This window comes from Gymnoscopelus braueri (assembly GCF_963280865.1).
Source record: "Gymnoscopelus braueri genome assembly, chromosome: 23".
NCBI classification, from domain to species: domain Eukaryota; kingdom Metazoa; phylum Chordata; class Actinopteri; order Myctophiformes; family Myctophidae; genus Gymnoscopelus; species Gymnoscopelus braueri.
The window spans coordinates 8,956,250-8,971,111 of NC_137625.1; the positions used below are offsets into that span (position 1 = coordinate 8,956,250).

Here is a 14,862-nt window from a genome sequence, read left to right on the forward strand (position 1 = left end):
CACAAAGTGTGTATTGTGTGTAATAGAGGGTGTTCATTTCATGTGTGTTTTTTACCTTTGTCTGGTGCTGAGAGGTTGGGATCGCTCCGTGGTAGAGTGTTGTCTATCTGATGAGGAGGGGCTCTCTGAAAAGACAACACACACACACACAGCTCAAATCAGCTTCACAGATAATCACACACACACGTGAGGTTTGGCCTGTGCCTGTGTCTCTCTTGGAGTGTGTTTGTGTCGCACAAAGTATCTGCTCATACAATACTCACAAGAGGACCAGCCTGATCTATGATTAAAAAATATCTGTTGAATTAGGCTTACAATTAGGAAAGTATTCAGGGTTAGGGTTAGGCATTTAGAGAGAAAAATACTGACAAAAATACTGACAACGTACAAGCACACAACGCGTTGCACACGTTGTGTGCTTGTACATTGTCTATTTCCAGTGAGTGACATCAGTTGTAAAACTAATTATCACTTAGGCTTTATTACTAGGGTTTAAAAAAAGAGTGGGGGGCCCTCAACTAGCTGACGGTACTCTCTGGTGGCGAGCTAGAAGACTTATCTTGGTGCTGTTGAAATGTGGCGCTCTTATAGGGTGGTTTCGAATGACAATATGGAGTCGCAAAGTTTATGGCTTGGTGGTAGGGCGTTCCACATTTTGATGTCAGAATAGTACGATGCATTCATCCCCATGCTTTGTGCAGAATTTGGGGGGTACGAGATCAGTGGAGCTCCCTCTCACTCTAGTGACGTATATTTGAACAGATACATGGGCACTGATCCTCGTGTCTTGTAAACCAGGCCCATTGCAAGTTGTTGTACACAGAGTACTCTACCCTGAGTCATCCCAGCCTGGCAGAGTGAGCTGGGATCAGGTGAATCATGGAAGTGAGGTCCTAGTAGGTGTCTAATAATTAACCCTTTAAGACCTGGAACGCATCTGTGTCATTTTTAGATTTGAGCTAAAAAAGACATATTTTACACTTTTGGCTATTCAAAAAATAGCAGATATACAAGCTCATAGCGCGGCACCGAGTGCCGCGCTACGAGCTTGTAGATCTGCTATTTTTGAAAAATCGTGAAAATGTGTGCAAATCTTTCAATATTTATATTTCTAAAGCAAACATTTTTAACTCTTTGTTTCTGGGGGTCCCTGGAACAAAGTATTTTGAGATGGGGGTCCGCGGCCAAATACATTGTGGGGGGTGGGGGTCCTTGACATGAAAAAGTTGGGGGTCCTTGACATGAAAAAGTTTGAGCACCACTGATACAGAAACATACGTTTTTCAGAATACTGTTGGGATTTAGAAGACATGCGTAGAATCGGCTTCAGGTCTTAAAGGGTTAAGAGCTCTGTACTGTAGTATACAGTGTGTTAACCTGTGTGGGGTCCAGGGGGTTGGGGAAGATGGCGCTGACCGGCCTCTCTCGCGGAGACAGACAACTGTTGTCTCTGGAATGCTTGTGTTTGTCTGCCATCTGGGGCGAACCTGGGGGGGGTGAAGGTTACCACAACACACACACACACACACACACACACACAGTTAGACTATTACCCGCAAACACAGGCAATCAGAAAAAGGCCAATCTCTGGTTGTCCCTGTGAGGCCGTCCAGCATGCGTTCTGCCTCACTACCTCCACAACATGATAAATGGGCCACATCCACTCGTCCACTCTTCCCCCTCCCTCCAACCCTCCACTTCATCCTGCCCTCCTTCTCTGGCCCCACATCGTCTACTAGGGCTGGTGAATTAATATTCGAATTTCGAATATTCCTCGAATATGGGGAAAATATGTATATTCAAATATGAAAATTAATATTTGAATATTATATTATTATATTATTATTAAAAAAAATCACACCCAGTGTGAAGTGGGCGGTGTGGTCATCACAGTGGTCATCATAGTGATGGAAGCTCACTTCGGGAAAAAAAATGGATTTTTCGAAGTGCATAATCCTATTTATAGGTTATTAATGTCATCATGTGTCTCGCTAGCCAATCACAGTGCTGAATAGAGTCAGCCAATAGAGTCAGCCAATCACAGTACAGCTAGGGGTGTACTAATGAGCCAATCACAGTACAGCTAATGAGGTGTCCCAACCCCACTTATAGGGGCGGCTACACCGCCCAAAAACAGTTTTTTTATTATTTTTTCAATGTTTATTTGACACGGACAATACAAAAAACAATGTATCAAGTTATAAAAACAAACAAAAGATATGTTTTATTGGATCGATACATAGTTTTTTGTATTGTTTCTGTCAATTTATTCGAATATCTGCCAATTTGTAAGACCAATATTCGAATATCATTTCTGAGGAAAGTTGACAGCCCTATCATCTACTGCCCTCCGCTCTGTCGTTTCTATTCCTCTTTTTCTCGCTCTCTCTCTAATCTGTCAGCCAGGCTGGACCCTCACAGCCAGTCAGCCAGTCAGTCAGTCAAGCTTCTCTCACACCAAATACATCATTTGACGGATCCAATTAATTTTCAATGGGCTGTCCGACACGGCGAGGTTTCCCGATTATTTGCAGTATCTGACGGACCTGATTTGAATGAAGTTCGATTCAACCAAACTATATTCAAAACTGTTCTGTTCTGTTCTGATCCGTCCATCCAATGAAAGCAGCGCTCCTGTGCCGTATCTGTGTGGCTACATGTCATGATGTTGAGATGAAAGAATCTATCAATCTATGGAGAATCCAAAAAAAAATAAACATAAAAACTATGATTTGTGTATCCAGACGTGGGAATAACTGGAGCTGATTGTTGGTTTAATTTAAGCTTTATAAAAGTCTCCCAACAAAAGTTAACGTGTCTTGCCAGATAACAAAATGCTAAATATCTATTTTACTCTCAAGAACAGTTTTATGTAATATTACTTATTAGTATAATTTTTTTTTTAATGAAATGTTTCATATTAGGTAACTAATGTCAAACGAAATAGCATTGTAGATAAGTCTATCCTTAAAAGACATGTTATGCATATGGTACCGTCCGAGAAACGCCTACGCGCCAGAGCCGTGCAGGACGGAAAAGCGGTCCAACACGTCGCCGACTGATTTAAAGTGACATAAGATTCAGTCAGTCAGTCAGTCAGTCAGTCAGTCAGTCAGTCCGACAGACAAAGAGACAGAGAGAGTTTAATTGTGAGAGTGTAAAAATGGAACCAACATTTGTACTCTCTCACAGATAAAGACATTTTAAGGGTCCATTTGGTTCCTAGCTACCAATCACGGACAACAGACACACAGCAGATGCACAGCAGATGCACGCACGCACGCACGCACGCACGCACGCACGCACGCACGCACGCACGCACGCACGCACGCACGCACGCACGCACGCACGCACGCACGCACGCACGCACGCACGCACGCACGCACAGAATCCCTGTCCCTTAGTCATCCAAACCACTCAGAAACGTTTAGATCGGCCATAGATCCTGTTCCATTAGTGGCTGTGCCGGGGACAGCTGGGATTGGGCTATCATACCAGCAGCAGATACTGACCCCCGCCCCCCGAATCCTGATAAGAACAGTAATTCACCTGGAGTCTTTATGGGAGAGACAGAGGCCGTTTTTATAAGGGGGGGGGGGCATGCTGCGCAGAGAAGGGAGGGGTGTATTCACGTCCATAAATGTCCCCATATATTCTTATTTTTATGACGCGCGTCGGGCCAGAGACACATCGGCACGTCTGTCCGAACGTACGTGATAAAGAGGCCAGAGAGAGAGAGAGAGAGAGAGAGAGAGAGAGAGAGAGAGAGAGAGAGAGAGAGAGAGAGAGAGAGAGAGAGAGAAAATTCAATATTTTAACTGTGGTTAAAATAGAGGCAGGGTTGGTTGAGGTTACGACCAGACCGGAGATTGTCTCAAGGGCTAAGGAGGCATGCTCCAACAAACTATAATAATGTCATTCTCTCTCTTTTCCTTTTATTTAACTGTCTCTCTCTTTCTCTCTCTCCCTCCCTCTCAGTCTGCCCCTCTGCAGCATTTGTCTCACCATATCAGCACATTACATTTTTCATCTCATTTGGAATTCTCTCTCTCTCTCTCTCTCTGTCGTTGCACTTTCCTGTTGCACTCAACTACCTCCTGATGTCTTTTTTCCTTTCCGCCACGTAAATGTTGTGAATGTTAAAACAAGATGGGGTCTAATAGCGGCGTGACTACCCTGTACAATCTGTAGCTACAGATGACAAGTTACCAGGTGTGCAGTTTGTGAAAGACGCCGCATAATATTCACGTTCGACTTGAAAACAAGCCCAAAAGAAGCAGTCCCAGCTAAAAGATATAGCATCAAAATCAGTTGAACCAACTTTAACCCTATGTACTACATCGGCTATTTTCAAAAAAGTTAATTTTTGGAATATGGTATATAAACATTTTATCAACACAAATCATGTATGGGGGTCCCTGGCACAAAATGTTTTCAGATGGGGGTCCGTGGACAATAAATATTCATTTGGGGGTCAATAGTCACATTTGGGGCCACGTGTAGACCCCAGGGGCCACAGGCTGCAGTGACAGTTACTTCAGAACCATGGACAGCAGCTACAGTTCACTTCAGGACCATGGACAGCAGCCTCTGTGCTATGTTCAGGGCCGACACCAAACAAATTAATAATGAGTGTGTTAGATTTTCATAGATGTGTCCAGAGCCAAGGGCATGCCAATGTGCAAGTATTGACACACCTAAAATCTAGCACACCCATTATTAATTTCATTAGCGGCAGCTGTGTTGCTTACATCACTGTGTACTAATAGTAGACAGTGATGGCAACTGTGGACCCTAGAGGGTGTCTCAACCCACCCCTCTAGGCACTTTCAATTTGTTGTGCCCGTAAGTAGGTCGGATTGGCTTATTGTCGGTATGAGTAGGGCGAGTGCTCTACCGACTGAGCTCCCCGGCAGTGTTGCCAGATTCTGTGAGAGAAACAAGCAACCAGGTCTAGGAAAAAACAGCCCAAAAGAAGCGACTATGGGCCACATGAGCACTTTAACATGTACATCAGCTATTTGAAAATAGCAGATCTACAAGCTCACAACGCGTCGCGACGCGACGCGTTGTGAGCTTGTAGATCGGCTATTTTCAAATAAAATCTTGCGGGGGAAATTATAATAAGCAGATCTGGCAACCCTGCTCCCCGGGCACCTATAAGCATCCATTGGGTTTATATCAATCAATCACTTAGCTGAGGAAGTGACCCCCCTGGAACCCCCCCCCCCCCCCTCAGTGAGAACCAGTGGTGTGTGGAGCATGCTCAGTCTTACCTCTGGCACTGGAGGGGGCGGAGCTGGTGACGTTGGGCGAGGCAGAGTGATTGGAGCTGAGACTCGAGGTAGATGGGCTGGGCTGGAAGGAGAACCACAAGTGCATTATGTCATCATCATCATCATCATCATCATCATCAGGGTTCAATTTGAGAACAAACAGGGGGGGAGCTTTTCTCAACCCCTCGAGTCCTATACGTCTTTGTACGATATGTAGCATAATGATAACGCATTGCGGCGTGTTGTGAGCTTGCAGATCGGCTATTTTACCCTTTAAGACCGGGAAAGCATCATTTGTGTCATTTAAAGATTTATTTGGCTATTCAAAAATGGCGGATCTACAAGCTCACTATGAGCTTGTAGATCTGCTATTTTTGAAAAATCTTGAATTTGTGCAAATCTTGGAATATGTATATTTTTTAAAGCGAACATACTGTACAGTACGTAAAATATTTAGTTCCAGGGACCCCACAGAACCAAAGATTTGAGTTACAAATGTCCGCTTAAAAAAAAGAAAATATCAAATATTTGCACATTTTCATAATTTTTCAGTGCTTTCGGTGCCACGCCATGAGCTTGTAGATCTGCTATTTTTGAATAGCCAAAGAATACTAAAATGACAGAGATACGTTCCCGGCATTGCGATAGTTCAGCATGGCAGTCAGGCTGTTCCCCACGCGTAGTCACCCTCCAAACCTCATTGGCTGATGTTATATCTATGTATCTTAAGTTATGCCGTGGAAGGGTTCAATGTTACAGTATGTCCATGTAATGTCTGTATCTCATAGGCTCTACTTCAGGGGGGGGGTTCGTTATCTCAGATTCTGTGTTCATGCTTGCACAGATAAATCTGTAGTATCACAGGAACAAGAGTCCCATCGCCACATATAATGCAATATCATTGCAATAAACGGTCTATCTTGATGAACATGTCTGACCAGGGCTAATGCGGTTAACGTACATTTTAACCCATTAAGACCGGGAACAAATCTGTGTAATTTATTTATTTATTTGGCTATTCAAAAAATAGCAGATATACAAGCTCGTAGCGCGGCACCGAGTGCCGCGCTACGAGCTTGTAGATCTGTTATTTTTTTTTTAAATCTAGATTTTTTTTTGCATATCTTTACAAATGTCTTCTAAATCCTAACAGTTGTCTGAAAAACTTTTTCATGTCAAGGACCCCCGAAATTATGTGTTCAGCCGCCAATGCCCATCAAAATAGTTGTTCCAGGGACCCCACCAGAAGCAAAGATTTGAGTTAAAAATGTAGTTCCCGAAAATGCATGTATTCAAAGATTTGCACAAAATGTTCAAGATTTTTCAAAAAATAGCAGATCTACAAGCTCATAGCGCGGCACTTGGTGCTGCGCTATGAGCTTGTAGATCTGTTATTTTTTAATAGCCAAAGTATAAAATAATGGTTATAGCTAAAAATCTAAAGTGACACACAGATGCGTTCCCGGTCTTAAAGGGTTAAATTCAATCATCCTCATCGTCGTAAGTGAGCGGATCGACACCAGAATCACGAGAAGCCAACGCTGCAGCACAGAAACAGCGTGACTGAGCACAAACACGCCGTAATTTATAGTCTACTGGCGAAGGTTAACGGGGCGAATCCCAAGTGGAATGTGGTTATTATTACATTTCTCCACGATCAGCCGTACTAAGTGTAAAGGCGTTAATGGGATCCGGCAGTGCGAGTCTCCCCCCTTCATTATCGCTCTCAGTGACTTTGTTCAGAAAAAGTACAAATATACTGTAGCAATAACTTATGGAAATGATGTGTTGGAAAATGCACCGCAAAAAAGAGGAAGGATTTATTCCTTTACCCCAAGATGAGGCTGGAGGGACTTAGTCGGTCCTTTGCTATGAGAATGCATTAACGACGCACGCATGGGTCAATGGTAATTGACTTTCTGTAACCCTTCTGTAAAGCATTACAGCCTTGTGTGACTATTGTAACATCCACTCTTTCCTTGCACTATTATGCTTGAACTGCACCTACCTAATCTGCTGTATATAGAATATACTGAGAAGTTGTTTACATTAAGTTAAGTGGCAGCTCCTAGGAAAAAATGCTGTTGGTGTACACAATATGCCAAGTTTTTATGCACATGTATGATGCTCTTTTTTATTCTATTTTTGCAAAATTTGTGCACTCTTTTCTTTAAATCTTTTATGATTTCTATCATTATTCTGTTGTTTTTTATCTATGCTGCTGCGTTGACTGAAGTTTAAGTAAGTTTTACTCTTACACCTGTTGGGTTACCTGTGGTTTGTGCCGATATCATAACTAGACTTATACTGTATATAGGCTTACCCTCCTGCTCTATTCCTTGTTCTGCATCAGGCAGGATGATTTCATAGGGTTTATACGTCTGTACTTTTATTAATATTTGTTTGAGGGTGCACTTTATTGGGATTACTACTCTTCGGTACTGCACTTCTATGCCCTGTATCTGTCTGTTACTTTACTACTGTGCTGTCTCTGGCGCCTGAATGTCTCCCTCGGGATCAATAAAAGGTGTCTATCTATCTCATTGCATTGTGAAGCAGATCAAATTGTACCAAGTGTATGCATCGGTATATGCCGAGGCACACGTGAGCCATGAGTCAGGTACTGCTGTGCCTTGAGATTCTGCCGTGCCCATTGGTGTGCCGTGATAAGTGTTTATGAGGAAGTTGCTGTACAAATGGTTGTGTAACTATGACAGTGAGAGATTGACGGAAATAGAGAGAGAGAAATACATTCTCTTGTATTCATATTCTGTTTTCATATTAATCACGACTTATCCAGCTACTCATTATTTAAAGCAATTACCAATTATCACCTATTATTTCAATGTACAGCAATGATTTGTTGAAATGATTAGCTGACACTGTTCATTTATCTTCTGATAATCAAGCTGAAGTGAGCGGCAGAGAGAGAGAGAGAGAGAGAGAGAGAGAGAGACGGAGAGAGAGGAAGAGAGAGAGAGAGAGAGAGAGAGGAGAGAGAGAGAGAGAGGGAGAGGGAGGGAGAATTAGAAAGAGAGAGAGAGAATTAGAAAGAAAGTGAGAGAGAGAGAATTAGAAAGAAAGAGAGAGAGAGAATTAGAAGAAAGAGAGAGAGAGAATTAGAAAGAAAGAGAGAGAGAGAATTAGAAAGAAAGAGAGAGTGAGGCAGAGTTGGAAAGAAAGAGTTAACAAAAAACAGTGAGAAAGACAGAGCATGTTACAAGCAGGGAACCAGCGATGGAGATAATGATGGGGGCAGTGGTGGAAAGTCACTAAGTACATTTACTTAAGTACTGTATTTAAGTACATTGTTGAGGTACTTTTACTTTACTTGAGTATCTCCAATTTTCAATACTTTTACTTCGACTCCACTACACCTCAGGCACCTGAGGCAAATATTGTACTTTTACTCCACTACAATTATTTGAAAAATTGAGTTATTAATTACTTTGTAGATTTTGATTAATATTACAGAAAATACATTCACCACTTCAGCCCTAAATATATTTCGGCCATTTGAAAAATATATAATAATCTTTATACATTTCATACACTTGAAAACTTGTGAAAGGGACATTATGCATGAGTACTTTTACTTTTTGGTACTTTTAAGTACATTTTGATGCCAGTACTTTTGTACTTTAACTCAAGTACATTTTTAATACCGAACTTGTACTTGTAACAGAGGTTTTCGAAATAGCAGTATCGATACTTTTACTTCAGTAAAATATTCGAGTACTTTTCCACCACTAATGGGGGGGACAGCACAGACAGACAGACAGACAGACAGACAGACAGACAGACAGACAGACAGGAGGAGTTATACCTGCATGTGAAGACCTCGTCCGAGCTCTCCGACTGCCCAGTGATGTTACTGACCTCGTTGGAGGCCTGGGACGACAGCGATGAAGACGAGTAGCGGTTCACCGCTGGGTAGCTGAGGGGGCTGTGGAAGAGAGAGGGAGAGAGAGAGACGGGTGATTATATCGTGGGCGTTCTTAACAAAGGTTTTGCAGTACACAGTACATTATGTCCCGCACCACCACAGCTGTGATCCACAGTTTAACAGGCTTGGACTGTAAAAATGTGAATTTTTTTACACTCTCTGGGTTAAAGTCTCACTGAGGATTTTCTGCTGTGCGCCGCGCGCTTCCAGGGGATTCACTCACCCATAATAGAAATGTGAGTCACGGCAAAAATACACAGAGAGAGAGGTGGATAACACCAGACAAAAGAGGGGGGGGGGGAGAGAGAGAGGCAGAGAGAGAGAGAGAGAGAGAGAGAGAGAGTGAGAGAGAAGAGAGAGAGAGAGAGAGAGATGAGAGAGAGAGAGAGAGAGGAGAGAGAGAGAGAGAGCGAGAGACAGAGAGAGAGAGATAGATAGAGAAAGAGGGCAGAAAAAAATACATTAGGTTAGTTCAGAGAAAAGATTAATGATGCCATCAATCACAGTTATGTGGTGAGGCATTGAACCACTTAAACCCTCTACACTTAGTTAAAACAGACTGGTTCTGCTCTCGTTTCCTTCTACACCAAAATATCTTTGCCAGAAATAGCTGATCTACAAGGTTTGCAACGCGCTGAGAGCTGTAGATAGGCTATTTCTGGCAGAATAGGGTGGGTGGTGTTATGTATGAGTGGTTACGCCCGATTTATATTTTGTCGTACGACGGTGTTACTAGCTGTTAATATCCGAGAGAGACTGACGTGCAATTGTGTGATTCTGAGTGTGTGTGTGTGTGTGTGTGTGTGTGTGTGTGTGTGTGTGTGTGTGTGTGTGTGTGTGTGTGTGTGTGTGCGGGTGTGTGTATTGTGGAGGCCGGATATTGCAGGTAGACAGGATGGCAGGGTCACCGGGCAGTGGGCACATTAGAAACTACACACACATCACCATTTTAGGACGGTGAGGTGACTAATGAATGCATGCCATTTTTTACAATATTGTGCCATTTTTAACCCTAAAGCAAAGCTTAGCTGTTCTACAAGCTCACACACCGCCACGTTGCGAGCTTGTAGATTAGTTATCTTCGGTGTGTGACACCAGTGCGCAGTTATACCTATACATCAGCCACCATAACCACCAACCATAACCCCTAAACCTAACCTCCAAATGCTTCATTCTAGCCTCAACCCGTATATTATTTTTCTAATTATAACCATTACAATTATGGGTTATAATTATATCGTTTTTTTGTTTGTTTTTAAACCATCCATTTCTCTTTTGAGGACCAGGCAAGCAAGTATATTAACCCATTTAGACCTGGAACACATCTGTGTCACTTTAGGTTTCTTTGGCTATTCAAAAAAAGCAGATCTACAAGCTCATAGCGCGGCACCGAGTGCCGCGCTATGAGCTTGTAGATCTGTTTTTTTTTTTTTTTTTGTTTTCAAAAAACTGTTAGGATTTAGAAAACATTTTAAGAATCGGACTCAGGTCTTAATGGGTTAATATAGACACACACACACACACACACACACACACACACACAAACACACAGAGTACTATACGCCCACCAGTCTGGCACATATAGGGCCAGCTCTGTGTGTGTGTGTGTGTGTGTGTGTGTGTGTGTGTGTGTGTGTGTGTGTGTGTGTGTGTGTGTGTGTGTGTGTGTGTGTGTGTGTGTGTGTGTGCCAGTCCCCCTGCCGGCGCCCAGATGGCGCCACATCGGTGAAGGAAAGAGGGAGGAGGAGGGAACAAAAGAAGAACGCGGGAGGTCAAGGTGTTAAAGGTAAAAAGTTCAAGGAGAGAGAGAGAAGGCAAGCTGGGAAAGAAAAGAAGGCAGAGAGGAATGCAACGTAAACCGAGACACCAAAGGACTCAGTGTGGCGCCATGTGGATCCTTTGTGTCTGCTTACATAAGGAAATATACAGTTATATACCGTAGTCACTGTCGTACAGAAACCTTGTACCTCCATATTTCATCTTTTCATGCTTTTCTTTACGTCGTGTAACAGTGTCGCACAAAAGCCGCAAAAATAGCCAATCGGCAAGTCACACCGAGCCGCGTAGTGCCGCGCTGTGAGCTTCATACCCCAAATAAAATGGAGCCAGGTTGAAAGTGGCTTGTCTGTGTTTATTATACATATTTAAACAATAAAAAGGTGTTAACCACTTAAACCCCAGCGTCCACATTGTGGCTCACATTGTGACGCGTTGCGTCGCGTTGTGAGCTTGTCGATCGGCTATTTTCAGCGAAAGCTTTCCCCCACAATAACAGAAAAGACTAGTATTGAGCCCTGAGGAACTCCGGTTCCATGGGGTTTAGGTGGTTAACCCATATAATCCGGGAATGCATCTCTGTCATTTTAGATTTATTTGGCTATTCAAAAATACCAGATATACAAGCTCATAGATCTGCAAAAAAATATATATCATGAACATTTTTGCAAATATTAGATTTTTTTTTTTTTTTAGCGGACATTTGTAACTCAAATATTTTCCTCTGGGGGTCCCTGGAACTAATTATTTTACAAATGTTCGCTTTACAAAAATCTATATATATATTCCAAAATTTGCACAAACTTTCACGATAATTATTTTTTTTGCAGATCTACAAGCTCATAGAGCTTGAGCTTGTAGATCTGCTATTTTTGAATAGCCAAAGAAATCTTAAAATGCCACAAATGATGTTTTCCCGGTCTTAAAGGGTTAACAAGAATATTGAATACTTCAATAATATTGAATACTGAATATTAACACATCCACCGCCAAGAACGTAAGTCCTACGGTCCGTTAAATCCAACTGTTAAGCGCCGAAACCGTAGTCCTACGGTCCGGTTTTTTTTTCTCCTTTTTTTCAATTTTTCAATTTTTTTCAATTTTCTAGGGGGACCATTTTCAGTGTAACACCACTAGAAGTCGACCGGAAGTGCGATCCCGTTTTTTGTTTCCCGTCGGCCTCCATTCTAAGTCCTACACTAAAAGCCCTGTAAAACCTATGTAGTTTTTCATCCTCGCATTTCCCATGTTAACATAAACGGTCAGAACTCAAACATGGCGGCTCCGTTTGACTCGCGGTCTCGACGAGTACACACCAGGACATGTGCCCGTTGTTTACAAACAGTGGATCGCGCAATCTAAAGGATTTTAACGGGGCCTATGGCGACCTGAAAAAAACAAAAAAACAACAATAAAACCTTGGCACTGGTGAGTACATTATGAGATTAGCCCTTGGCGGTGGATGTGTTAACACATTGACTGCCAATCGCGTAGATCTACACGAACCTATTCAAAGCCGCCACGTGCCAATCGCGTAGACCTTTCCACATTGCACTTTTTTTCACTTTCGATACGGCACATTTCATTGTAGCACCACCGGAAACAGAATTATCCGGGATCCGGTTTTGCCGATCCCATCGGCCTCCATTCTAAAGCGGACACTAAAACGCCATTTTCTCGTCGCTGATTGCTGTTTAACATAAACTGTTGTAACTACAAGATGGCGACTGAGTTTTTGACGGGGATTTCACTGGGCGACGCAGTCGGATTGCCGCTGTGTTTACAAACAGTTTTATGCTAGATCTAAAGGGATTTAACAAGGTCTGTGGCGACGTGAATAAAACAAAAAAACAACAATAAAACGCTGGCACTGGTGAATACATTATGAGATTAAACTCTGGCGATGAATGTGTTAAAAAAAAATCCTCAAAAATGTTTTCCTCCCATTTCCTGACAAGTAACAGCATTGTACATACAGGGTTTCTGCCCAACAGGGAAGACACGTATTTGCATATATGCATATTTATGTAAATCACACGAATTCTATATGGTCCCTTTTTGACCCCAACTCTTTTGTGTTGCAAAACAAAAACAGCACCAGTCAATGTCAACGTCTGCAGTTGTTGTTGAGATGGCGGCGGGGGGGATGGGGGGCGGTTCTCACCTGCGCCTGGCGATGCCTCTGCCACCCTCCGGGCTGATGATGTTGGGCACAGAGTTCCTGCTGCACGTCCGCGGGCTTCCGTTGGTGAAGTGCACGGGGCTGGCGCGCACGTACGCTGGAAACTCCTGAAGTGGGGGGGGGGGGGGGGTTGGAAAGCGGAGCGAAGAGGAAGTGATCGCGTGGGCTTGTTTTTTTTTGGCGCCTGGCGTGAATTATGCAAATAGGAACACAACTGTTAACATGATGAAGGGAGGGGCTGTTGGGTCCACTTGGTGCTCAACGTCTGGCACGGGGACCAAAACCGTAACTCTGAGAGTGTACTCCCTTTGTACACTCTCAGAGTTAAATTAACACTGGCGACTTTACAGCGTTTGACTGGGGGTCCCAGAGCTTTTTTTAGAAAGAGAGCAAAATACTGCTCTACATTATCAAACATATTGTACAGTATGGGGCAAATAGTTCAAATAGCCAATCTACAAGCTCACAACGTTTCCATGTAGATCGGCTAGTTGAACCATTTGAAAATGTCTTTAAAAATAGTAAAACATGGCAAAGACGATTAGGGATAATGGGTAAGGCACCGGCGAAAATAGGGCCCTATCTCTATACTGTACAGTAGATATACTGTAGAACACGCTAAGACGACAGACTGTACTGGTGGTAGCTTGGGGGTGGGGGGGGGGGTGGTCTACCTGTATGCCAAGACTGGATTTCATCAGATGAAACTGGTCCACTAGCTTCTTATGCAGGGGTCTCATGTCCTGGGGGACAAACTTCTCGTGCACGGCCAGGCCGTACTCCAAGATACGAGCCTGTGGAAAAGACAGCAGAACCACACGTTAACATCTACTGCGCAAGAAAACATACCCACCCTCCCATTCCCGCTGGATTTGTGATATACTGTACTTCTTAAAATTAGAAAAAATTAAGTACACATTGCGTGGCTCTATCTCAAAATTCGATAAGGCATGGCAACCTTTTCTATCGCACGTTGATAATCTTGCACTTGAACCCCCAACGGAACCTGATTGAGTCTGTAACCTGTATATATGGCAGTAGCCATTCTGTTGTGTGATAAACCCTTGGTGTATACCTGCTTGACACCTCACTGACATATACATTGCTTTCAATGAACATACCTGTGTTTACGTTTATAGACCATGGACTTTTTATTTTATATATACGTGCTATTGGAGATTTTAAAGTAATACTAGGTAACGTTTTCAACAAAACTAAAGTTAAATTGTATATCTTTTGCGAGTGGCAAAAGTTTCACAACACCCACTCCGTGAATTTCACCCCCGGAAGCCTTTTATTTATATATTTTCTATTGAACGTGTACGGGGGGGACTTTCCCGGGAAAATGACGTTCCTGGCCAACGTCATGACGTCGTGGCCGACGTCCTCAGGAACTACCGCAACGGTTTCCTGTTTGGCCAGGAACTACCGCGCTATTAACAAAAAGGAACCTCACGCTGATTTTAAGATAATGTAGGATTGGAAGATCGAAAAAGAACAGAAAAAGAAAGCACAGCTCATGGTAACTAATGCTCCACTGGCTAAGAGAAACGATCCGTAGATAGTATAAAACAATTAAAAGATCGCTTTTTGAAACGCTTCCGGCTTCCGGTGAAAACGAATGGAATTCTGGGTAATCGAGGACTAGGGAAATTGTATGCAGTGACGGTAGTGACCAGCAG

At 43.0% G+C, this 14,862-nt stretch overlaps 1 protein-coding gene across 1 annotated transcript in view; it reads right to left on the reverse strand.

Annotated features, from left to right (window-relative positions):
• Positions 1-14,862, reverse strand: part of dock4b (dedicator of cytokinesis 4b) — a 260,551-nt gene that overhangs the window by 17,464 nt on the left and 228,225 nt on the right. The window contains 7 exon segments of the mRNA XM_080421428.1: positions 56-125; positions 1,378-1,487; positions 5,277-5,358; positions 9,103-9,110; positions 9,113-9,222; positions 13,163-13,287; positions 13,855-13,974. Coding sequence (XP_080277554.1) covers positions 56-125; positions 1,378-1,487; positions 5,277-5,358; positions 9,103-9,110; positions 9,113-9,222; positions 13,163-13,287; positions 13,855-13,974 — 625 coding nt within the window.